The 26,524-nt window shown below is 36.0% G+C and overlaps 2 protein-coding genes and 2 non-coding genes across 8 annotated transcripts; 2 read left to right on the top strand and 2 right to left on the bottom strand.

The window, feature by feature from the left end:
* Positions 1-5,660: 5,660 nt before the first annotated feature.
* Positions 5,661-8,784, top strand: LOC104109230 (histone deacetylase HDT1-like). 3 transcript variants are annotated; one of them, XM_009618457.4, is made up of 10 exons: positions 5,661-5,832; positions 6,688-6,758; positions 6,867-7,078; positions 7,270-7,286; positions 7,367-7,414; positions 7,524-7,696; positions 7,879-7,974; positions 8,103-8,175; positions 8,290-8,422; positions 8,514-8,784. In XM_009618457.4, exons 1-10 carry the CDS (start codon positions 5,820-5,822, stop codon positions 8,563-8,565), a joined length of 888 nt encoding a protein of 295 aa, XP_009616752.1. In that variant the 5' UTR covers positions 5,661-5,819; the 3' UTR covers positions 8,566-8,784. The 3 variants fall into 3 exon arrangements, with proteins under 3 accessions (XP_009616752.1, XP_018630755.1, XP_009616751.1); XM_018775239.3 differs by having other exon boundaries at positions 8,094-8,175; positions 8,290-8,419; XM_009618456.4 differs by having other exon boundaries at positions 8,094-8,175.
* Positions 8,785-10,762: 1,978 nt separating this feature from the next.
* Positions 10,763-14,909, bottom strand: LOC104109231 (splicing factor U2af small subunit B-like). Of its 3 annotated transcripts, none has more exons than XM_009618459.4 (6): positions 14,617-14,909; positions 13,965-14,051; positions 13,798-13,879; positions 13,227-13,353; positions 12,691-13,120; positions 10,763-12,585 (listed from the first exon to the last, which is right to left on the bottom strand). In XM_009618459.4, the coding sequence occupies exons 1-5, from the start codon at positions 14,851-14,853 to the stop codon at positions 12,733-12,735; spliced, it is 921 nt and encodes a 306-aa protein (XP_009616754.1). In that variant the 5' UTR covers positions 14,854-14,909; the 3' UTR covers positions 10,763-12,585; positions 12,691-12,732. The 3 variants fall into 3 exon arrangements, with proteins under 3 accessions (XP_009616754.1, XP_009616755.1, XP_009616753.1); XM_009618460.4 differs by having other exon boundaries at positions 10,763-11,060; XM_009618458.4 differs by having other exon boundaries at positions 10,763-13,120.
* A 108-nt stretch (positions 14,910-15,017) lies between these two features.
* Positions 15,018-15,100, top strand: TRNAL-UAA (transfer RNA leucine (anticodon UAA)). The gene has a single exon. It is a non-coding gene; the product is annotated as a tRNA-Leu (tRNA).
* A 513-nt stretch (positions 15,101-15,613) lies between these two features.
* On the bottom strand, positions 15,614-15,685 carry TRNAG-UCC (transfer RNA glycine (anticodon UCC)). The gene has a single exon. It is a non-coding gene; the product is annotated as a tRNA-Gly (tRNA).
* Positions 15,686-26,524: the final 10,839 nt, after the last annotated feature.

The following is a 26,524-nucleotide window of genomic DNA, read 5'->3' as shown; positions in this document are numbered from 1 at the left end:
ATGTTGAGGATGTTGAAAGTCTTGAAGTTCATGTGTTTAAAGCGTATTGGTCCTCGCTCCGAACATTTTTCCACATTGTACTTGGATGATGATATAGAAATAGAGTCATTCGAGCCGATTGAGGAGTCAAGGAATGAGGAACAAGGTGCCTACATTCTGGAATTTTTCTTGCCAGAAAGACAGGACTACATACCTCATCTGAAAGCCAAAAAGTGTAGAATAGTACAATTGTTGCTTGAGTCAATTAGATCTGTTCCACCACCCCTGGAGCATAATCGAAAACTTGTCGCCAGATTGAGGGTTAAATTCATAAGCTCGAGGTGGAGGCATAAAGTGGTTCAGGTCGTGCCGCGATGTTAAATCATGCGCTTGTTGGGAGGCAACCCAACTTTACTGCTTTCTTTTATTTTTAGTTTTTTTAATTATTTTCTTATTGTATTTTTTTGTAGTGTCATTTTTGATTTTTTAGGAGCATGGGAAGCATAGCTATTGGAATGATGCAATAGCAAGCCAGATGGTTAGAACTAAGTGTGGGGTGCCCGCACAAAGAAAAAAAATGGGATAAGTGTGAGTACCCCATGAGCTGCTAGTGGTTCGGCCTTTGGCCTACCAGGGAGTTTCTTTTACCCTCTTATTATTTATGTTGTGCATTGGGGACAATACACAATTTTAAGTGTAGGGTAAGGAGATTGTCTAGGTGACTTTCTATGGTATTTTAGTTGTGTTAGTTTAATTGATATTTTTTTTAAAAAAAAAAAATTGGACTTTTCCCAACGATGGACCTCCTAGACAGTTTTCTTGAGGGATTTAAGTCTAAAAAATATAAAAAAAATACAAAAAAAATACAAAAACATGACTTTTATTTTTCTTAGGTAGTAATAATCCCCAGTGATTTTTTTTAGTGTTTCGGTTCTTTTTCATAGGATGTAACTTGAACCGGATAGTAGTTTTAATTATTATTTTTTTAACTTTTGGAGTAGTATGTATGAAATAAAGGAGAAGGACTGATGTGATTTGAACCTTTTGACTTATTTGATGGTTGCATACGTAGGTTCTAGCATGTGTTTCATCTTCCCTTAGCTTTAAATATATGATGATGCCTTAGTAAAAATGAATAGCATGTGGTATAACTCCTATGTCTGTGTTGCTTTACTTGTGTTCACTTTATGCTTTATGCTTAATATATCTCTTGGCTTTGTGAATTCTTATTTGATTGAGAGTTTGAATGGGACCGTCCTTAGGGAGTCATGTGCCATATGTGAAGTGAGTTATTTGTATAGTCCATGTTATTGCATTTGAGTCTATAACTTGTACGGAATGTGAATTGAAGCAAAATCCTAGGTGTTACCGGTTTGAAAAGTGATGTTAGGCTTTCTTTGATCTTTTTGAGTTTTGTTGCTTATCACAAATAAAATCATCCCTAGATATCTTTTTGAACCTATGAGCCTTTATTTTGGCACCCGCATTATAAGCATATCCCCTTTTGTTCTTAATTGAATCATTTTGACCCGTATACCTCTTAAAGCACTTGAATTATAAAGAGATCATTAGAAGTAAGTAATAAGGAAACTCGGGGTAGCTTTTGAGTGGAACCAATAGAAGGAAGAAATATGCACTTGTGCTTTAAATAAAAATCCACCAGCGGCAAGGTAAAAGTAAAAAAAGAAGAAGGAAAGAATAAATGAATAAATAAAGGTTTTTTATTTTTGCTAGTGGATGTGATATGAAGCAGTGTGTACAGAAGAACGAAAAATATTCTGGGGTGAGCTATCTCGTGATGATTGAAGTGGATTGAATGAATTTTGTGCTTAAAGTTGAATACGTGATATGTTAACGTACTTAGAAGGGTTAACCACTATATCCTAAATATATCCTACCCGTCCCTTAGCCCACATTACAACCGTAATAAAGTCCTAGTTGATTTCGGATCGAGCATGCCTACATTAGTAGAGGTTTATACAAGGGACAAGCCTATGGTACCTTTTGCGTGCATGCGACTTCTTTGAGAGAGTGAGTGATTTTTCTTCATATATGTTAGTCCTTAAAATATATTCGATCATGTGATTTGGATGTGTTGATTGCTTACTCTTTATTTTATTGTGAGGGCACATGATTTCACAAATGATAGGTAACATTATTAGATATCTCTGTTAGATTAAGTATTCAAGCCTCGGGTGCATTGTGATATTGAGTTAGTTTTCGAGGTTAGGACTGTTATAATCATGTTGCTCCTGGGTTGGATGTTTTGAAATTGGGCATGAGTATGGGAAATGTTGATATCATATGCTATAACTTAATTGTTACTATCAACCATAGTCATAGGTGTAGTGTGCTATGAACGTATGGCTTGTTGGGTCCTTGAAGAGGAAGTGTTTGGTTGGTTGACTTGAGGGCGAGCAACATTTAAGTGTGGGGTGTTGGTGTCGTGCTATAATTCCATATATTTTGACGTTATCTACCCTACTTGCTTGTTGTTTGGATGCTAATTTGCGCGATGATTGCGCGTAATAGAGCTTATTTCCCGTGTAGGAATGCTTGGACATGAATTGGAGAAAAGTTACACGGAATGGTACCTCATAGCTAAATAATGGAGCAATAAAAGAAGAAGTGTAAGGCAATGAAACAACAGTGCCATAGACAGTGTAAGATATTGTCCAGGGCACTGTCATTGGCGCCCAAGATAGTGCCTTGCACCGAAACAATGGCGCCATAGACAGTGCCTCGCGCCGACGATGCCATCCGAGCAAATTTTAATTCCTCATTAGTTTTGGACATGTAGAATTCGGCCCCTACCCTATAAATACCCCTTAAAGTTAGTTTTTTTATGGTGAGACATCATTAGAGTTAGAGAGGAAATTATAACTCTAGACCTACTTAATATTTTCTCCAATCCTTAGTATCCTTAGTTGTTAGTTTACTATTAATTTGTTAGTTAATTAGTTAGACATAAGCATCGTAATATTTATAACTTTGCAATTGTTCGAGCTTGTCTTTTTAGTGATATTGAACAGTTATAGTGAAACCTTAGTTCTCTGTGGGATTCGACTCCGGACTTTTAGATCGGATTATATTTGCAGTGACCGCTTATCCTTTTTAGGATTAGAGTTGGGCGTGATCACTAATTCAAGGATAACTTTTACACTGAGAATGTGGGATTAGTTATCCCACATAGAAGGTGGGATAACTAATCCCATGGGATATCCCACCATTATCCCAAACAATTCCGTAGAGATTAATTATGCAGGGATTAATGTTAAGCAGGAAATAGTTATGCGAATATTGGTTATGCAAAGATTAGTAATATAAAAATATAATGTGGGTATTATTTGTTGTTAGTCTAGTTTATTCTATTAAATTATTAATATTTTCTTTAAAAAAAATTAAACAAAAAAATATAAATTTGAATATGGGGTATTCTTGTTATTTTGTGTTTTGTATACGTATTGATAATACATGTAAAATAAGGGCATTCATTGGAATTTCAATGCATTAAGCAAGTAGTTAGTTTAGGTCTTTTTGTATGAGAGATCTCGTTCCAATAATTTTTTCCATGAAGGTTCTATTTTATTTTCAAGATGGGGCCTTTTATTCCACCTTCTACCCTTTTCTCATAACTTATGCGTATATAAGTTATGCAGAAAAGAAAAACATGAACCAAATATACATTAGCAATGTTATGTTTTATGTGAAAAAGAGATCAAACCAACCAAATATTTTATAACTTATGATAAATTCTATGTGGAGATTATTTTTCTTTATTTTCATAGCTAAACAATGTATAAAGTTATTCTAGTTTTAATACATGAATAACTCCTCTATAACTGAGTACCAACCGCCCCCTTAAGGTGTGGCATGCAAGCCAAATTTTCTGTGAGAAAGCATGAGATCTTCAAAGAATTTATACTTAAAAATCTCAAGGTCTCAAAACTGCTATCTCCTTGTATTTTTATTCGATGCAGGTCATTTGTTTACAAATAATAAAACATGCTCAACATCAGAATTCATATTGATTTTAAATCCCCCCCTCAAAACATGTATTCAAGGAGAAATTAGGGCAAAGCGCACAAATAACCGTTTTTATGATCTAAAATAGTCGAAGTTTACCAAGTTCTTAAAGTTCAGTTGCATAATAGGTAAACTTCAAATTGGGTCCTGAAGTTTCAAACTTTAAATTCAGACCTTCAGGCGGAAGTTAGGCTTTTGCATTATCTAACTTTAAACTGAAGGTCTAGAGTTTTGGTTTTGACAGTTCGAATTTCACACCACGAGTTTTAAGTTAGTAATTGACAGTTCAAAATTTTAAACCTATGGTCTAAAGTTCGAACTATCCTAAGTTTTTTATCCAACATCTCAATTTAGTTTCTTGTTACTTAATAAGAATTTCACCCTTAATTATTAGACTTATGTCTCAAAGCCCGTTTGGATTAACTGATTATAAACAGTTGATAAGCATGAAGTACTGAAAAATATTTTTAAGTGTTGAAACTGATTTTTAAAATAAATATTTACGTGTTTGGATAGACGCGCTGAAACTAATAATAAGCAGTTGATATGTTTGGTAGAAAAGTCTTGATAAGCTGTTCACTTGTTAAAAAGACTAAAATACCATTAAAGCTTTACAAAAAATTATGAATTAAAATATTTCTTTGTAGAGAAAATGATAAAAAACGAATATGGAATGAAGAGAAAATTAAAAAAATTATTTTGGAAAAAATATTTTGTAAATTAAAAAAATACTATTTAAGGATAAACTAGTAAAAGTCTTGGTCAAACTAAAAGTGCTTATAAGCTGAAAAGTCATAAGTTGAGGGTGACCAACTTATGGCTTATGGTTGATTTTAACTTATAAGCACTTGACTTATAAACACTTTGGATGTTTACCAAACACGTAGAAAAGCCAAAACGTGCTTATAAGCCAGTTTGACCAACTTATAAGCTTAGCGAAATATCCTCTCAATAAGTACCTACATTATTGTAAAGAACAAATTTTGAAGGTTTGAATTTAAAGCATATAATAAACCAACATCTAACAATTCAAACTTGCTATTTTGAAGGTCTGAATTTAAAGCATATAATAAACCAACATCTAACAATTCAAACTTGCTATTTTGAAGGTCTGAATTTAAAGCATATAATAAACCAACATCTAACAATTCAAACTTGCTAAGCAATTCTAAATGGAAGAAGAAGAAACTTGCAATCTAAAATTTTAAAAAACTTACTAAATTTTAAATATTGTTATAAACTACATATTTTTTAAATAGAGGTGCTCAAAGCGGCTACTTGGTGCCATTACTCAAGAAATTTGCATATATGAAAGGGATTTTTATACGAATAGCCTGTCAGATTTATTGTTTATTTTTTCTAGTCGATATATATAGATTATACACTAATTATATATAGTTATATATATACCACATATGAATTATACATATATTATATATAAACTAGCTATTTTTAGTTTAAGCGGTCAGGTAGACAACTATTTAGGTTAATTACTCATATGAAAATTGTTGATAATGAGTTCAAATGAAGCCCATGATGAGATGTTGGGGTGCCTCAAAAAGGGCCCATCGGGTTTTCAAAGTACAGAAAATTTAACGGCGGAAAAACAATACTACTATTTTTTGCTGTCAAATTTGGGAACTCAAAAACCCTAGGTTTACAAAGCCTCACGGCAACTATTGCTATATAAACCCTTCTAAAACCCCTCTTTCTTCCGCCCTCTCAATTCTTTGCTCTTTGCATATCAGTCTTCCGTCTCCTCCTTCCTCCCCTTTTCTCTGCTCCAAAATTTAAGCTTCCACCAACAATCAGCAATGGAGTTTTGGGGTAAGCTTTAAATTCCATTTATATGTATTTTTTTTTGTTTCCTTTTGTCTCTGTTGGTAATTATTTGAAAAGAAAGCATGTTGCTCAATCTTATTGCCGTGTTTCTGGTAGGATGTCTTTTTTTTTTTGTGTTGAGGTTGCATTAATCTTGTTGGGGTATGTCTAAAAGCTATAAACTTTACCAGGTTTTATTGCTATTATTGTTTTAAAGGTTTAATATTTGTGATGAAATTTATTACCCAAGTTATGACATAGACAAGAGAATTAAAACTGTAAGCTTTCCTCAAGGTTTTGAGAAAATTGAATGCCTGACTTTGAAATAATAATTCTATGACATCTCTTTTAGTTTTTGCAAACTATAGCCTGGTTACTTGCTAAAAAAGGAGTTTTCGAAATTTTGGTGTGAAATTGCTAAAACCAGTAGTAATTTTTTATTTGATTTGGAGTTAAAACCTTGAACCAAAACCAACCAAACCGACTTTCTTATCAAATATAGTATATTTGTCTTTTAGATATATTGAAAGTAACATGATAAAGGATGTAAACTATATACAATGTAAAGATTTTTACACCATCAGTGTTGTTTGACTCCACTGTAGTAGTTTAGTTACCGATATTATGAGGTAATCACATAATGCGTGTTATAGAGATTTACCCCTAATTACTTGTAGTTTAGTGCATAGAACTTAAACTCATACATAAATTGAAACTCAAACACCTGTGCTTATTTGTTCAAACTTGCACCTCAATTTCTTTGTTACTATTAACTGTTTCCGTGGTTGTAGAAGTTAGTTCTGACACCATGTGCCTTGGAACTTGTTAAAGTGATATCTCTTTTATATAAATTATGTGTAGGTGTTGAAGTGAAAGCAGGAGAATCTCTAAAGGTCAGGCCAGAGCTTTATAAGCTCATTCATATTTCCCAGGTTAGTGTTTTTTCTTTTGTCTTTGTATTTTCTCTCATACTAGCTTAATGTCTACAATTGCATATTCTTTCTCGGGCATTTTTGAATGCTGAAATCTTGGTTTTGCAGGCAGCTTTAGGTGAAGTGAAGGATGCCAAAGAAGCCAAAACTGTTCCACTACGCGTCACTGTCGGAGAAAATAACTATGTCATTGGAACTCTATCAGCTGAAGAAAGACCTCAATTGATGTTTGATTTGGTTTTTGAAAAGGAGTTTGAGCTTTCACATGGCTGGAAAAATGGGAGTGTCTACTTCATTGGATACACAGCTGATGACCCAACATATCCTTTGCTTAAAACTATTTGATTGTTTGTCAGCACTTTTTAATACTAAATATTACTCCACTGTTCAGTCAGTAACATAAAAGCTTATTAATGTTACCAAATGATAATAGGGATGCACGACTTATTCGTTTTCTTCTTCATATCATTTTCCTTGACTCCACCTGTTTGGTTGTTTCTTCTGTCTCCACTGATGAGATTGACTCTGGTGAGTTTTTGGACGTCAAGTTATGTTAGAGATACTTGTCTTTGTAACTTTAATCTAATGTGTTTTTTAAATCTCACCAGAAGATGAAGATTCTGAGGATGAAGAAAATGTTTTAGCTGCTCTAAATGGTTAGTTCCTCAAATCTCTTCTCATGTTGTCACTTTGTACTCTCTTTTCTCAAATTCTGCTCTCCTATTTCTTATTTCTTAATGTCTAATCAACTATCAAAATTCTTAGGAAATCTTGAGGAGAAAAAGGCCGATGTGAAGGATGTAAAGCCTGTGGCAAAAGAGGCTGCACCTACTAAGGCAAAAGCTGCAGTAGCTGAACCTAAGAAGGCGGAGTCTGATGATGATGACGACGACGATTCTGATGATGAAGATGATAGTGACGAGGCAGAAGATGGCATGGTATGATTCATAATGACTTTTATGATGCTTATTTTGCATATTTTATTTATTTACTATGAGGAAAAATGCATTACCTCATGATTACCAACTTGTTTTAACTTTAAGCTGCTTATTTGCAAACGTTTGTGTACTTTGTATTCTGTCTGTGTATTGAGCTTTTTTCTTCGCTTTGGTTTTTTTAGGATTCTGATGGTCCAGAAGGAATGGATTTTTCTGATGATTCTGAGGATGATGATGATTCGGAGGAAGATGAGTCAGAAGAAGAGACACCTAAAAAGGTACTATTACATTTAGCTTGTTTAATATTTGTGCTTTTTCTTGTTTTATACTTTTGAGTTGGAACCATTTGGCTTAACTTGCGTTGTGTTTTTGTCTAATTGAGTGTTTTATGATGAAGTCTGCGCAGAACAAGAGGCCTGCTCCACCTGCTAAAGCTGGTTCTGCCAAAAAAGTAAAACAAGCTACACCCGACAAGTCAGGTTTGATATATTTTTCATCCTTCAGTTCTATTGTCATTGAATTATGGAAGGCAACTTAATACTGAATGCTGATGTAGGAGCTCGGTTCCATTGACTAATATTGTCTTTTTGCAGGTGGCAAGAAAGGTCCAGCAACACCTGCCTTTGCTAAGCAAAATGGTAAACCTGCAGCAGCCAACGGTAACAAGGGAAAGGGTCAGAGTCCAAAATCCGGTGGCCAGTTCTCTGGCAAATCTCCCAACAACAGGTATGTACAAACTCATTCACAAAGCCCATTCCTGTTTCTTGCATCCTTCTCTGCATATAGCTAATTTTTATTGACAAAATTTGTGTTGCAGAAACTTCAGTGGCCAACAGAAAGGTTTCAAGGGTAAGCATGGGAAGAAGTAGGCTACTAATATATGAAGTCGTTTTGAAGAGGAAAAAGTAATTTATTTTTAATTTAAAGGGAAATTATCCGTGCTTTAAGCTATTTTCCCCTCATAGTTACAGTAGGTCAATTTTGGATGAGTGTTTTCCTTACCAGTAAGTTTTGTCGCTATATTCATTTGGTACAACACCTTTTGTGATACATTTTTGGGATCTTATATTATTCGCATTCTTTGTTAATTGGAATGTTGCAGCATAGCTCATTATAACTGTTGCTTGTACTCATTATCTTACTGTTACAGACTGCATATGCTACTATTTAAATTCTGTCATCGAAAATAATTGAATTTTGTTTCAAAATTTTAAAATTATGTGAACCTTGATTAACTGTCATATGGAGACCCTTTGGAGTCTTGATTTGCTTCACAGAAAAAGAATTGTCATTGAATTAAGAACAAACAGGCTTCTCCTGACTAGTGTATTTTGAAAAGTCTCTTTAGAATTCTTGATTCTTTTGTTCATGAGAATATTCACGCGCTTCGGTCAAAATAGTGTAGACATTTGGTTGGTTTGATCAACTTTAACCTTGGTTTATGATTATTCATCTCTATTTTAATTTATATAAACAAATAGATGAGTGAAAAACTATAGGAGTAATAATTATGACTAGTTGGTACAAAGCATATAACTTCATATAGTATTTATTTATATCATAAATTGTCTTCTAGTACCATATTAGTCTCTCCCTATCAATTTATGTGAATCTATTTCTTTTTTAATTCGTGTAAAAAAGAATGATCTTTTTCACTATTTGGAAACAAACCTTTATGCAATAATTTATAGCCACACAAAATATATGCGGGTTCACATAAATTGAAACTGAAGGAGTATTAAATTCTCTTAAATCGACATGTACAGTTAACTTTTAGAAATAGCAAATTGACTTACTGAGCAAAGCCATATCAAGAAAAACCTTAAATCATCAAATTCAGCCAAGAGAGAAAGAGTAAAAGAGCCTTTCAATTGGCTACTGGAAGATGACGGAGACAAACATTTATACATTACACATACAGAGAGTTCCGACCGATATCTCTTAGTAGTTGTTGGAACTACCTCAGGATAAAACTAATTTGTGTTAAAAGTAATGCTTATTCTATTACACACGTTTAAGGAATTACTTAACGTCAATTATTTTTTTCCAAAAAACAAAAAATATTAGGAAGTGTTTTAACTTAAAATAGCAGATGACCAAATACTGATATGTCTCTTGGGGATGCGAATTATGTTCTTTGTTGTTTCTGCACCACAATTTTATCAAAAGCTGCCCACTATGTCGACTCCCTTGCAGGGCCGGATCCGGAGTGTTGGTTACTGGTTCAACTAAACCCAATAGCTTTTGTTCACATCCTATAGTAGTTTTAAGTCCGCTTTGCTCCCTTGAAATTTGAGACATCAGTATTTGGTCATCTGCTTCCTATTTAAACTTACCTCAAACATAATTCATGTAATGACAAGAAGCAAGGGGTACGCAAAAGAAGATATGTCCAATTAGCACTCAGAAAAGATCAAATGTTATCGCAATACAAGCTTGCCATTTAAGTTATTGCTCAGGAAACTTCAGATGACCACGCCACAAGAAAAAAAATTATTTAGAACAAATGGATAATTGTACTATTAAACGATTGCAAACATAAAGCCAACTGGCGAAATATCATAATTATTACTCCCTCCGTTTCAACTTAGATGAGGTAGTTTAACTCAGGACGAAGTTTAAAAAGAAAGAGACTTTTGAAACCTGTGGTCTTAAAAGGTTAAAGAGGTAAAAGCTTTGTGAGGCCATAACATTTGTGTGGTTATAAAAACTTTTCATTAAAGGTAAAATGAATATAACGACGAGTTTTAAGTTGAATTATTTTCAAATTTAAAAATGTATCATTTATTTTGAAATAAACTAAAAAGAAAAATACCTCATCTGAATTGGAACAGAGTGAATACTATCTTTTAAAAGCAAATTTTCCTTTCAACTTCTGCTACTACTCTTTCAGACGCCAATTAACACCCAATCAACCAAGTTCTGATATTCTCTATATATTCTGCTCCGACCTCCAAAGTGATTTAGCTTAGTTAAACTGAACACATCTTTCAATACTGATTCCTAAAAGCAATTAGAGCAGGAATCACCCAGGCACAGTGCCTGCTGCCAATCAAGATCAACAAGTAAACGGTGAAATGCCTAGATAACATCAAGATTCTCTTCCAGAAAAGTTACAAACTAGGCATCCGGAACCTAAAGTAGTCTCGTACAAATTGGTCACCATACATAATACTAGCAAACACAAGTCCAGAGAATGAAGAACCCGCAGTACCCTATTCCGAAACTGCATTACCCTAAAAAAAAAAAACAAGAATTTCAACATCACTGTTTCGAGCAGCAGACGAGGGCGCAGTCATCGTTCCCTGCAAATGCCTGTCAAACCGAAACTGCCGAGATAAATCCTCTGACTTGGCTCCAGCACCTGTACACATTTCATGGTAAGCTGTAATTAAAATCAAAGTCTTGGTCCTTACATGCAGGGAAACCTGGACCTGCAAAACTCAATAACTGTAAGACCAATATCAATTAATAAATTCAAAACCAAAGAACAGTTTGAAAACTACTAGCCTGGATGAGCTCTGGTCATATAAACCTGTCTGCACAAACAATCGAAATGCATTTCCAAAATATACAAGTATAAATGATGCATGTAGTCATCTGCAAGGCAATCTAAACCTAGGGGTGAGGGAAAAAAACATTTGAGCTGAACAACCTAGATAGACAAATCTATGGCCAAGAAATGGTATTAAACTGGAATGTTTGATAAAACAAAGAGAATTTCGTCATTTTCTTACATAATCTAATCCCACTTAACAATAAGGGACAATTTTATATGACGGACAACGATGTTATAAAAACATTAAAAGGAAAAAGTATTTTGGAAATTAATGAATGAGCATTCCTGTGATGATAGTTATCTGCTTCAAAAGATCAAATCAAGGTAGAAACGGCACAAGTAGAAGTGGTAGGAAATTCAGAAAATAGATTTTTCCACCAGTTTGACAAGTTTTTCAGACATTGTGCTCCGAAGTTCCAGTATATCAGGACAAGAAAAAATATCGCAGCACCTTAGATTTCTGGCCCTCCATCACCTAATTTTAAAATTTAATTCCTACTTTGTCAGAGAGATATTACACAAATATGTTCTGAAATATGAACCAAGAAACAAAACAAAACTACATGCATCAGTATTATTTTCACTCAAACAATAAAACAATAGTTTGTGGAATTTGAACAAGCTATCATAGGGAAATGTTGAGGAATTTCGGTTCATAACAATAAAATGTCAAAGAGATGTGTTTACGCCCTATAATGTTAAAACCTTAGAAATATTTTTTTCTGTACTCAGACCAAAGTTCAAAATAAAAAAATAAAAAAATAAAAAAATGAGACAAGCATTTAGGGCCCATTTGGATTTTTGGTAGTTGAAGTTATGTTCCTGTTGTTGTTTTTTGGAAAAGAAGTTTGTGAAAGTTAAAGCCTGGGGATCGAAAGGAAGTCTGAAAATTTTCACTACAAAATATGTTCAAACTTCAAACCACTATTTCAATTTAAAAAAATTCCCTTGAAGTTCAAATAAACCTAAGACTTCACAAACAAACTTCTACGTACAAATAAAATAACTCAGGAAGCATAGTGTTGAGACAAACAATACTTGTCAAGTTAAAAAGCGGGGAAAATGATCTCAGAAGGCATACAAAGATGACAGTAGATCATCACAGGACTAGAAATAAAAAGGGATTTCAGAAAGAAGTTCTGTCAACAGAAGAAAAAGTACGGCTAAGAAAGACAAGAGTCTGGAAACAGGAATTAGAAGGATGGTTTCAAGAGTCGATGCGATAGTAAACAATGAAATGCACAGAAAATGTGTGTCAATAGCCAAAACACCATAAAAAGGATTTAAAGAAATTCAAATTGGTTATCAAAGAATCGAAAACCTGCACCACCTGCAAGTGGAAAATGGGCAGTAAGCTATGGCAGGTGGCTTTTCTCAATAGAAAATATTTTAGGACAAATCAAAAGCATCAATCATAAGGGATAAGGACACAAACCACTGCACACTATTTTCATTAGTATCCATATGCACTTTGTAGTCATTGCTGATTGTAGTACTGATCTGGGTTTTGGACATATCCATTCTCGTTGTTTTCATTTTTGTTACTACTGTCTTCATTACCCCTGTTAGCCAGTTCTTTTTCCCGGTTCCACTGCTCTATTCGTGCACGCCTTTCTTCACTGCCATCCCTAATTGGACTTCTGTCTCTCCTGCCACCAGGACTCCTGCTCCTACCCCTCCTACGATCAGGGCTTGTACTTCTGTTCCTCCTGCTACGACTCTCATAATAATGGTCCTTATCATCATACTTTCTACTATGACTCCTGCGAGAGCGCTCATCATAGCTGCGATGCCTATAAGGACTTCGGCTTCTGCTACGGCTATGCCTTCTCCTATACCTTCCAAACAACTGTTGTCTCAATTCCCTAAATAGTCAGCATAAAAGACAGGTCAGCCACAACTAAATTTCTAGGACTACCGAGTTTAAAGTTAAAAGAGTTCTATTTTTCATTTTACATAAGTGGCAGTAACCTGCTGATCCTTTTGAGGTGCATAAAGTTGCAATATCCACCGCGGTTGCAAACATTTTCCTCGTACTGTCTACAGGTGGCTTCACGAAAATCAGTCACAGGAGAGAAATCAACAATGATGGGCCTTCCTGCAGAGTTTGTTACCAAAGGAAGCATAAGGAAATAATCATAATATGAACTACTGGTGACAAGCCGAAAACCTTGAGGTTGCTGATCCTTTTGAGGTGCATAAAGAGGCCAATGAAGCTAAATATTATGTTATAGTGTGCAAATTTGGAGCCAGCAACCTCAAGGTTGTCTTGAACACCCATTGCCGCAGTGCTAAAAGTCTAAAGTTGTGTCAAGGGTGCTCAACATTTAAGTGTATATTGATAATACAACAGAATTTGACCTATTACACAGTGTAGATTTCAAAAGAAGGGTGTTCAATACAGGTTGGTTGTAGCTTCACCGCGGGTACTGATAACACTAATCCATACTTGACATGCCCTTTGGCCATTTTGAATTCTTTTCTCCTCTATTCAAAACTTTTTAACACTGAAATGGTGGTTAGTGTGGAGTAGAAAACTTACCAGCATAGAATCTTCCAGTAAGATTCTTCAGTGCATTTCCAGCCTGCTCTTCCTCTCTAAACTGAACATAAACATTACCAACCTGCACAGAAGACATCATGACATAATTATACAAATCACCAGCCCCGATCAATGGATAGATCCAGCAAATAACACAGAAATCTTACCATGTGATCAGCCAGATTGTCACAAACATTCAAGCTCTCAATCTCTCCATACTTGTTCAGTTCTTCAAACAAGTCTTCATAAAAATCCTGCAACAGTACCATCATAATATCATATTCCAAATTTTCGATTCGTCACCTCTCGTCAAAATATTCTCCAAGAACATGAACCACAAAGCTATTTGCGAACTATGGATTAAAGTTACATACACAGACAATATAAAGATTCTTTTACATTATGAGTGAATTTAAATAAGAAGTTAGTACCATTTTTACCTAAATTTACCTAATAAATTAGATACAACTTTTACACCGTCAATGCATACCATCATAAATCTTATTCCAAATTACCAATTAGTCACCTCTCCCCAAAGTATTCTCCAAGAACATAACATGGATTAAAGTTATATATACTAACAATGTAAAAATTCTTTTACACTATCAGCGAATTTTACCTGCTGTGATAGCAAATTAGTTACTCCACCAATTTTACCAGATTACCAACTAATGCTTATAAAGAGATTTACCTGTAATTAACTAATAAATTAAATAATTTTTAAACTTAAACTCCTTAACTACTATGTTCACTAAAAGGCCACATAAAAGAAGCAATCATCCTATAACACATGTAGAATCACGACTATTTGATGTATACCTCAAAGTGTTGCTGGATTTTGTGAGGATCAATGGGATGGCCTTGAGGATCGACGCCAGGGGTAATACTGTCAGGTCTTTGGTACATGTTAGAGAGGAGAATGGTAGGGCTAATACTGGGTTTAGTGTGAAGCCTCGAACAGCGATCGCCATGTCTACAAGCTCCGATTTTGAAGTAGAATGGGCAATTCACTCTGTCTTTTTCAGTGCCGAAGATCGAAGCCAAGTGCTCTGCCATTGCGAATTTGCGATTATCGGAAATCCCTTTCTGATTGTAGAGGAAAATATGAATGAAGTGGAAGAAATTAAGAGTAATTATATGGAAGACTAAAGAGGCTTCTAGATAGTTCGAATATAACAATTTCTATTTATATTATTGGAATGTGCTTGGGAATACAAAGCGGTGGTTTGCCCGAGTGGTTAAGGGGGAAGACTTAAGATCTTCTGCACATAAGTGCGCGTGGGTTCGAACCCCACAGCCACCATTCTATTTTACAGTCTTTTTCTGTTCATTCTTCGGATTTTTAAAATTTCCTACTTTTATCTATTTTCCATATGTTTAAAAGACCTCAGGTTAAGAGGGGATTCAAATGGATGTTGAAAATTATATTGTTACGTTAGAGCTCTACCACAACTTCCAACTTAATCATTTTTATTCCCATGTTTTTAATAAATGCCCATTTATCGTTTATAAAAATATTTTTCTCTCTTTATTTAATTTTTTCTATTACACTAAGAGACCAGGTAAGGTGAAAAGGTAAAGGATGACACTGGGAATCATTTTCCGTTTTCAGATGTTTTCTTCTCACTTCTCCCCCTTTTTTAAAAGAAAAAAAAGATACAAAAACCTTTCCTAGTTTTTCACCTTTTCGTTCAAAACTCTTTTTCCTTAGTTTTGATTGTTCTCAGTTTCTATTCCCTTTATAGTCCCATTTGACCTTCAACACATCACCATTTCAGAAATAAAAATATTCAATTCCTGAAGAAACTACATTGGATGCGTCTGCCGGGAGTCGAACCCGGGTCTATTGCTTGGAAGGCAATTATCCTAACCGTTGGACTACAAACGCTACTGTTGACAGATAGAACAAGCAAAATATTCTACTCGGTGAACTTTTTGAGGCTTATTAAAATACAAATACAAACCCAGTCTGACTCAAAAGCAGTCAACTGATCTCAACCAAAAGACACCAAAACTCCAACTAACTAGAAAATATCCTAATATGCAGGTGTAAGATGTAGAAGCACAGTGTCAACGGATATTTTAAGACCGATTAAATCGACCGAATCGTACCGAATCGAATTTTGGGTTTTCTTTAATAAAATCGTAGATTTTTATGTAAATCTATAACCGTACCGATAATTAGGGTAGGTTTTTTATTTTATGAAAATAAACCGAAAAATATCGAACCGTACCGAATAAATTTACAATGCGAATAATATATTTATATATTAAGTTTAAAAATAATAAAGCATTGAATTTTTTCTTGGGCCTTGGAATTATGAAACAGTTACAAGCCAGCAAGTAATTAAACTCAAAATCCTAATTCCCAAACCTATTATGATACTCTTATTGAAACTAAATTATTTTCAGCATGTTCACTAGCAAGACACATGGTATTGTAGCGATTATGAATAGCAAACTATAATGTATTGAATATGTTTCTTTTCGTATGTTTTTTATTTATACTTTTGAATATTTAATCTTCTATAGACTTTATTCTTGAATCCCAACTTAGTTATTGTTGAGGTTTTGTTTTTAAGATGAAATAGTCTTAAAATGAGGGTGAATGGGAAATGTCTTAAAATGAGGGTGAATGGGAAATGGAGGAAAAATAAAATTTTGAGTAAAATTTTAAGTTTTCCCCTTCCCTCTTGACAATGAGACATTGTCCCATATTGGAAGAGGAAGACATTTTTGGTGGGTATATATATAATTGCTCTTCTTGTAGCTCTTAAAGAGTTAAGAAGAAAGCAAGCCTCGCGCCGTCGTCGCTCGCTCGGCTTCGGCTACGACTTCGGCTCGGCTTCAGCTTCGGCTACGGCTACGGCTACGGCTTCAACTTTGGCTTCGGCTTCGCCTTCGCATTCGTCGTCGTCGCTCGCTCGGCTTCGGCTTCGGCTTCGGATTTGGATTTGGATTTGGATTTGGTCAAATGATCGATTGATTGATTAATTTTATGGACCAAATTTATTTGTTAATAGTAAATATTAACGTAAGATTATCCGCATTTGTAACGGATATTTTCCAATTCGTGTATTGACCATTTGGCAGCCGCCTAACGCTCTTTCTACCATGAATGTGCTTGCTCCACAAACATGAATGTGCTTGCTCCACAAACAAGCTAATGCTTGCTCCACCATGGAGGGTGGACGTTTGGTATTCTTCAACACTGGCTGCTATATATATGTGCATCAGATGTTGAAGAAAGACACTCAACACTCAACGCACAACACACAATTCGCTCAACAAATTGGCTATACATTGCACTCCTTCATCTCAGCATTTCCATACGATTTTATGAGTATCTACTCCTTCATTCTACATTGTTTTAACTTCAAACAAAGCAATTGTAAGTGTGATTTGCTACCGAACTTTGTGTTCTCTGAAACACTGGAGGAGCGATATCTTCGAAGTCGTCCAAACAAACATGTATTTCCCGCTCTACAATGGAGGCTGAATTAATAGCCTTAGATAAAGCCGATGAAGAAGCTGAATGGCTCCGGAATTTCTTGGAAGACATTCCATTTTGGCCCAAACCGTTGGCACCAATATGCATACATTGTGATAGTCAAGCAGCAATTGGAAGGGCTGGGAGCATTATGTATAACGGTAAATCTCGTCATATACGACGAAGACATAAAACCGTTAAGCAATTACTCTCTAGAGGAATTATCACGATTGACTATGTAAAGTCAAGTGATAATGTGTCGGATCCACTTACAAAAGGCCTAACTAGAGAGGTAGTTGAGAAATCATCAAGGGGAATGGGGCTATGGCCGAGAACAAGTCATTGTGGCGGTAACTCTACCTAGAAGACTGGAGATCCCAAGATCTAGGTTCAAGGAGATCAAACAAAGTCATTAATGACGGTTCAACATTGTCAAATAAAATTTTAGTCTGTTCTCGTGATGAGACAATGTTCAGTACCAAGGATAAAGCATTAAGGCTTTTTAATGATTTCTAAATTTGATACGGGGTATATCAAATAGTGTATCTACAGGATGACACGTTTAGGAATCACCTATGTAAGTGTGAAGTGTTAGCCGCTTCAAGGAGAACTTTGTAAGGCCAGTTCTCTACGCACTTATGAAACTAGGCGGTATTCATGGCTGAAACGAACACAACAATAAAAATCAAAGACGGTTAAGGGTTAATTGTATGACTTATGGTTGTCTAGGTATACACCAAAGATCGACGGTTCAAAGATATCAAATCTACCGATTGACCGAGTATATCCGACATAAGTTTACTACAGAAAGTTCAAAGGGAAACCTACTTATCCAGATGCGATTAATCCTTGCTTGTAAATCACACAATTTTTCCATGCATACTTTCGTGATATAGTCATTCCCCATTCATGTGGGGGATTATTGAGGTTTTGTTTTTAAGATGAAATAGTCTTAAAATGAGAGTGAATGGAAAATGGAGGAAAAATAAAATTTTGAGTAAAATTTTAAGTTTTTCCCTCTTGACAATGAGACATTGTCCCATATTGGAAGAGGAAGACATTTTTGATGGGTATATATATAATTGCTCTTCTTGTAGCTCTTAAAGAGTTAAGAAGAAAGCAAGCCTCGCGCCGTCGTCGTCGTCGCTCGCTCGGCTCGGCTTCGGCTTCGGCTTCGGATTCGGATTTAGATTTGGATTTGGTCAAATGATCGATTGATTGATTAATTTTTTGGACCAAATTTATTTGTTAATAGTAAATATTAACGTAAGATTATCCGCATTTGTAGCGGATATTTTCCAATCCGTGTATTGACCATTTGGCAGCCGCCTAATGCTCTTCCCACCATGAATGTGCTTGCTCCACAAACATGAATGTGCTTGCTGCACAAACAAGCTAATGCTTGCTCCACCATGGAGGGTGGACGTTTGGTCTTCTTTAACACTGACTGCTATATATACGTGCAGCAGATGTTGAAGAAAGACACTCAACAATCAACACACAACACACAATTCGCTCAACAAATTGGCTATACATTGCACTCCTTCCTCTCAGCATTTCCATACGATTTTATGAGTATCTACTCCTTCATTCTGCATTGTTTTAACTTCAAACAAAGCAATTGTAAGTGTGATTTGCTACCGAACTTTGTGTTCGCTGAAACACTGGAGGAGCGGTATCTTGGAAGTCGTCCAAACAAACATGTATTTCCCGCTCTACAATGGAGGCTGAATTCATAGCCTTAGATAAAGCCGGTGAAGAAGCTGAATGGCTCCGGAATTTCTTGGAAGACATTCCATTTTGGCCCAAACCGTTGGCACCAATATGCATACATTGTGATAGTCAAGCAGCAATTGGAAGGGCTGGGAGCGTTATGTATAACGGTAAATCTCGTCATATATGACGAAGACATAAAACCGTTAGGCAATTACTCTCTAGAGGAATTATCACGATTGACTATGTAAAGTCAAGTGATAATGTGTTGGATCCACTTACAAAAGGCCTAACTAGAGAGGTAGTTGAGAAATCATCAAGGGGAATGGGGCTATGGCCGAGAACAAGTCATTATGGCGGTAACTCTACCTAGAAGACTGAAGATCCCAAGATCTAGGTTCAAGGAGATCAAACAAAGTCATTAATGACGGTTCAACATTGTCAAATAAAATTTTAGTCCGTTCTCGTGATGAGACAATGTTCAGTACCAAGGATAAAGCATTAAGGCTTTTTAATGATTTCTAAATTTGATACGGGGTATATCAAATAGTGTATCTACAGGATGACACGTTTAGGAATCACCTATGTAAGTGTGAAGTGTTAGCCGCTTCAAGGAGAACTTTGTAAGGCCAGTTCTCTACGCACTTATGAAACCAGGCGGTGTTCATGGCTGAAACGAACACAACAATGAGAACCAAAGACAGTTAAGGGTTGATTGTATGACTTATGGTTGTCTAGGTATACACCAAAGATCGACGGTTCAAAGATATCAAATCTACCGATTGACCGAGTATATCCGACATAAGTTTACTACGGAAAGTTCAAAGGGAAACCTACTTATCCAGATGCGATTAATCCTTGCTTGTAAATCACACAGTTTTTCCATGCATACTTCCGTGATATAGTCATTCCCCATTCATGTGGGGGATTGTTGAGGTTTTGTTTTTAAGATGAAATAGTCTTAAAATGAGGGTGAATGGGAAATGGAGGAAAAATGAAATTTTGAGTAAAATTTTAAGTTTTCCCCTCTTGACAATGAGACATTGTCCCATATTGGAAGAGGAAGACATTTTTGGTGGGTATATATATAATTGCTCTTCTTGTAGCTCTTAAAGAGTTAAGAAGAAAGCAAGCCTCGCGCCGTCGTCGTCGTCGCTCGCTCGGCTCGGCTACGGATTCGGATTCGGATTTGGATTTGGATTTGGATTTGGATTTGGATTTGGTCAAATGATCGATTGATTGATTAATTTTTTGGACCAAATTTATTTGTTAATAGTAAATATTAACGTAAGATTATCCGCATTTGTAACGGATATTTTCCAATCCGTGTATTGACCATTTGGCAGCTGCCTAATGCTTTTCCCACCATGAATGTGCTTGCTCCACAAACATGAATGTGCTTGCTCCACAAACAAGCTAATGCTTGCTCCACCATGGAGGGTGGACGTTTGGTCTTCTTCAACACTGGCTGCTATATATATGTGCAGTAGATGTTGAAGAAAGACACTCAATACTCAACACTCAACACACAACACACAATTCGCTCAACAAATTGGCTATACATTGCACTCCTTCCTCTCAGCATTTCCATACGATTTTCTGAGTATCTACTCCTTCATTCTGCATTGTTTTAACTTCAAACAAAGCAATTGTAAGTGTGATTTGCTACCGAACTTTGTGTTCGTTGAAATACTTAGGTTTGAAGTACCGCTATACCAGTGTGTGATTCGTTCTATCCTGGGAGGAAATAATCCATTACCTTGGGTACTAGGAGGGGATTAAATTTATTAAGGAAACACTGTGAATTCAGTGGGCTCGAATTAATTACTGTTTCATTATGTTAACTTATATTTTACAGAATTATTATTTACAAATACAACAATATTTGCGGGAATAACAATCTTAAGGAATTTAATATTTATTTCTATATTTGTGTTATTCTTATTATTCTGCAAACTAAAACCTTTGTGATTTTGTGTACTCCCGTTTTGGAGAGTAAAGCCTTCGTGGCGGTTTGTTGGACATTAAAATCTACGTGATTTTTACTCTATTTTGAAAATATTTATTAAACGTTTGTTTGTGTCATTCTTTTATAGAAAAAATGACGACTGAAAGCGAAAATCAAGCTGTTCCTATGGTGACTGCCAACGCATCGACAAGCCGAACACCGGCGTTGGCACCGACAGAAAAACCCGAAAAATTTTCCGGGATTGATTTCAAGCGCTGGCAGCAGAAGATGTTCTTCTACTTAACTACGTTATGTCTACAGAAGTTCATCAAGGAAGATGTTCCTGATCTGCCAGATAAAACTCCAGAGAATGAACGCTTTCTCGTGATTGAAGCGTGGAAGCATTCTGATTTTTTATGCAAGAATTATATTCTTAGCGGACTGGATGATAATCTGTATAACGTATACAGTGGCGTGGAGACGTCAAAAGAACTGTGGAATGCGCTTGAAAAGAAATATAAAACTGAAGATACCGGGATGAAGAAATTCGTTGCCGCAAAATTTTTGGACTACAAAATGGTAGATAGCAAGTCTGTTATTACCCAAGTCCAGGAATTGCAAGTGATTATTCATGATCTACTTGCTGAAGGTCTTGTCATCAACGAAGCATTCCAAGTAGCAGCAATGATTGAGAAGTTGCCTCCGTTGTGGAAGGACTTCAAAAATTATTTGAAACACAAACGAAAGGAAATGTCCCTTGAAGATCTCATTGATCGGTTGAGAATCGAAGAGGACAATAAAGCTGCTGAATGGAGAAGCCGTGGAAATTCAACAATAATGGGAGCAAATATTGTTGAAGCTAACAAAAAGAGGAAGAAGGCTTCTGGTCCGAAATACAACCCAACCAAGAAGCGGTTCAGTGGAAACTGATACAACTGTGAGAAAATTGGACACAAATCTACGGAGTGTCGTGCTCCGAAGAAAGACAAGAAAAAGGGTCAAGCAAACATGGTAGTAAACCATGATGATGTTGATAACTTGTGTGCCATGCTTTCTGAATGTAACTTGGTGGGAAATCCTAAACTGTGGTGGTTTGATTCAGGAGCCACTCGCCATGTTTGTGCAGTTAGAGAAGCTTTTGCTACTTATGCTCCTGCTGGACCCGGAGAGACAGTTTATATGGGAAATGCTTCAACAGCAAAAGTTGAAGGATATGGGAAGATATTTCTGAAAATGACTTCTGGCAAGGTCATGACTTTGAACAATGTCCTTCATGTTCCCGAAATGAGAAAGAATTTAGTCTCTACTGGACTTCTTGTTAAGCACGGTTTTAAGTGCGTTTTTGTGTCCAACAAGGTTGTCATTAGTAAGAATGAAATATTTGTAGGAAAAGCTTACCTCACCGAGGGCCTTTTCAATCTGAATGTAATGGTTGTGGAAAACAATAATAATATTTCAGCTTCTTCTTACTTACTTGAGTCAAATGATTTATGGCATGTACGTTTGGGTCATATCAATTATAAAACCTTGCAGAAAATGATTAACTTGGAAGTACTGACCAAGTTTGAATGCGAAAAATTAAAATGTCAAACATGTGTGGAATCTAAGTATGTTAAACATCCTTATAAGTCAGTTGAAAGGAATTCAAATCCTTTAGACTTAATTCACACAGATATTTGTGACATGAAGTCAATACCATATCGCGGTGGAAAGAAGTATTTCATAACTTTTATTGACGATGGTACTCGATATTGCTATGTTTACTTACTGAATAGTAAAGATGAAGCAATAAACGCATTCAGGCAATACAAAAATGAAGTTGAAACGCAACTTAACAAGAAAGTAAAAATGATAAGAAGTGATAGGGGTGGTGAATATGAATCTCCTTTTGAAGAAATATGTTTATAATATGAAATTATTCATCAAATAACAGCCCCTTACACGCCCCAATTTAATGGGATTGCGGAAAGAAAGAATCGCACATTAAAGGAGATGATGAATGCGTTGTTGATAAGTTCTGATTTGCCACAGAACTTGTGGGGGGAAGACATTCTTACTGCTAATCGAATATTAAATCGAGTGCCCCATAGCAAAACACAATCCATTCCATATGAAAAATGGAAAGGAAGGAAGCCCAACTTGAATTATTTTAAAGTGTGGGGGTGTTTGGCAAAAGTGCAAGTTCCTAAACCCAAAAGGGTAAAGATAGGACCGAAAACCGTTGATTGTGTTTTCATAGGATATGCGACAAATAGTAAAGCATATCGATTTCTGGTTCATAAATCAGAAAATCCCGACATTCATAATAATACGGTTATAGAATCAGATAATGCTGAGTTCTTTGAAAATATATATCCGTATAAAAAGGAATGTGAGTCGTTTGGTGAAGGATCTAAACGACCTCGGGAAGAAACAAAAGAAAGTACATGTAATCAGGAGAATCCAAGACGTAGTAAACGTCAAAGAACGTCTACTTCATTTGGACCAGATTTTGTGACTTTCTTATTGGAGAATGAGCCTCAAACATTTAAAGAAGCTATGACTTCTTCGGAATTATTGTTTTGGAAAGAGGCAGTCAATATTGAAATAGAATCCATATTGAACAACCATACATGGGAATTGGTTGATCTTCCTCCTGGAAATAAACCTTTGGGTTCTAAATGGATTTTTAAGAGAAAAATCAAAGATGATGGCACTATTGATAAATTCAAGGCAAGGCTCGTAGTCAAAGGGTATAGACAACGAGAAGGTCTAGACTACTTTGATACATACTCTCCAGTTACAAGAATTACGTCCATACGGATGCTAGTAGCATTAGCTGCAGTATATGGTTTTGAAATTCATCAAATGGATGTTAAGACGACCTTCTTAAATAGAGAGTTGGAGGAAGAAATTTACATGGAACAACCTGAAGGGTTTATGGTTCCAGGTAAAGAAAAGAAGGTATGTAGACTTGTTAAGTCTCTTTACGGACTAAAACAAGCACCCAAACAATGGCATGCGAAATTTGACCAAACAATGTTGTCAAATGGTTTTAAGATAAATGAATGTGATAAATGTGTGTACATTAAAAATGTTCCAAATCACATAGTCATTGTTTGCCTATATGTGGATGATATGCTGATAATGAGTAATGACATTACCAACATAAATGCTACTAAGCGTATGCTCAATAGCAAGTTTGATATGAAAGACTTGGGAGTTGCTGATTTAATTCTGGGAATTAAGATCCATAAGACTCCTCAAGGTCTGGCATTGTCACAATCTCATTATATTAAGACAGTACTTGAAAAATTCAAGCACTTGGGCTTTAAAGTTGCAAAGACTCCAATTGACGTGAATCTTGCATTAGCAAAGAACAAAGGCCAAAGCATATCACAATTGGATTATGCTCGTGTGTTGGGATGCTTAATGTATATCATGAATTGTACACGACCAGATATAGCTTGTGCTATAAGTAAACTGAGTCGATATACGAGCAATCCAGGCCAATCTCATTGGATGGCAATGAAACGAGTTTTGGGATATTTAGAACATACCCAGAACTTTGAATTGCACTACAGTAATTTTCCTGCGGTGATTGAGGGATACTGTGATGCAAATTGGATCACCGGTTCAACTGATTCTAAGTCCACGAGTGGATATGTATTCACTATTGGTGGAGGAGCGGTATCTTGGAAGTCGTCCAAACAAACATGTATTGCCCGCTCTACAATGGAGGCTGAATTCATAGCCTTAGATAAAGCCGGTGAAGAAGCTGAATGGCTCCGGAATTTCTTGGAAGACATTCCATTTTGGCCCAAACCGTTGGCACCAATATGCATACATTGTGATAGTCAAGCGGCAATTGGAAGGGCTGGGAGCGTTATGTATAACGGTAAATCTCGTCATATACGACGAAGACATAAAACCGTTAGGCAATTACTCTCTAGAGGAATTATCACGATTGACTATGTAAAGTCAAGTGATAATGTGTCGGATCCACTTACAAAAGGCCTAACTAGAGAGGTAGTTGAGAAATCATCAAGGGGAATGGGGCTATGGCCGAGAACAAGTCATTGTGGCGGTAACTCTACCTAGAAGACTGGAGATCCCAAGATCTAGGTTCAAGGAGATCAAACAAAGTCATTAATGACGATTCAACATTGTCAAATAAAATTTTAGTCCGTTCTCGTGATGAGACAATGTTCAGTACCAAGGATAAAGCATTAAGGCTTTTTAAAGATTTCTAAATTTGATACGGGGTATATCAAATAGTGTATCTACACGATGACACGTTTAGGAATCACCTATGTAAGTGTGAAGTGTTAGCCGCTTCAAGGAGAACTTTGTAAGGCAAGTTCTCTACGCACTTATGAAACCAGGCGGTGTTCATGGCTGAAACGAACATAACAATGAGAATCAAAGACGGTGAAGGGTTGATTGTATGACTTATGGTTGTCTAGGTATACACCAAAGATCGACGATTCAAAGATATCAAATCTACCGATTGACAGAGTATATCCGACATAAGTTTACTACGGAAAGTTCAAAGGGAAACCTACTTATCCAGATGCGATTAATCCTTGCTTGTAAATCACATAATTTTTCCATGCATACTTCCGTGATATAGTCATTCCCCATTCATGTGGGGGATTGTTTAGGTTTTGTTTTTAAGATGAAATAGTCTTAAAATGAGGGTGAATGGGAAATTGAGGAAAAATGAAATTTTGAGTAAAATTTTAAGTTTTCCCCTCTTGACAATGAGACATTGTCCCATATTGGAAGAGGAAGACATTTTTGGTGGGTATATATATAATTCTCTTCTTGTAGCTCTTAAAGAGTTAAGAAGAAAGTAAGCCTCGCGCCGTCGTCGTCGCTCGCTCGGCTTGGCTTCGGCTACGGCTACGACTTCGGCTTCGGCTTCGGCTTCGGATTTGGATTTGGATTTGGATTTGGATTTGGTCAAATGATCGATTGATTGATTAATTTTTTGGACCAAATTTATTTGTTAATAGTAAATATTAACGTAAGATTATTCGCATTTATAACGGATATTTTCCAATCCGTGTATTGACCATTTGGCAGCCACCTAATGCTCTTCCCACCATGAATGTGCTTGCTCCACAAACATGAATGTGCTTGCTCCACAAACAAGCTAATGCTTGCTCCACCATGGAGGGTGGACATTTGGTCTTCTTCAACACTGGCTGCTATATATATGTGCAGCAGATGTTGAAGAAAGACACTCAACACTCAACACCCAACACACAACACACAATTCGCTCAACAAATTGGCTATACATTGCACTCCTTCCTCTCAGTATTTTCATACGATTTTCTGAGTATCTACTCCTTCATTCTGCATTGTTTTAACTTCAAACAAAGCAATTGTAAGTGTGATTTGCTACCGAACTTTGTGTTCGCTGAAACACTGAGGTTTGAAGTACCGCTACACCAGTGTGTGATTCATTCTATCCTGGGAGGAAATAATCCATTACCTTGGGTACTAGGAGGGGATTAAATTCATTAAGGAAATAGTGTGAATTCAGTGGGCTCGAATTAATTACTGTTTCATTACGTTAACTTATATTTTA

The sequence above is a fragment of the Nicotiana tomentosiformis genome, chromosome 11 (assembly GCF_000390325.3).
Source record: "Nicotiana tomentosiformis chromosome 11, ASM39032v3, whole genome shotgun sequence".
Classification (NCBI taxonomy): Eukaryota; Viridiplantae; Streptophyta; class Magnoliopsida; order Solanales; family Solanaceae; genus Nicotiana; species Nicotiana tomentosiformis.
This window is presented reverse-complemented; position numbering and strand designations above follow the sequence as displayed.

Bases quoted from the DNA above. Each gene is read 5' to 3' on its own strand.
- LOC104109230 (XM_009618456.4), top strand. The intron at 7,415-7,523 runs GTTAGTTCCTCA...CAAAATTCTTAG, and splicing joins TGTTTTAGCTGCTCTAAATG to GAAATCTTGAGGAGAAAAAG. The intron at 7,697-7,878 runs GTATGATTCATA...TGGTTTTTTTAG, and splicing joins ACGAGGCAGAAGATGGCATG to GATTCTGATGGTCCAGAAGG.
- LOC104109231 (XM_009618458.4), bottom strand. From the start codon at position 14,853: ATGGCAGAGCACTTGGCTTCGATCTTCGGCACTGAAAAAGACAGAGTG. The intron at 14,052-14,616 runs GTATACATCAAA...GTACTGTTGCAG, and splicing joins AAATCCAGCAACACTTTGAG to GATTTTTATGAAGACTTGTT. The intron at 13,880-13,964 runs GTAAGATTTCTG...TCTTCTGTGCAG, and splicing joins ACAATCTGGCTGATCACATG to GTTGGTAATGTTTATGTTCA.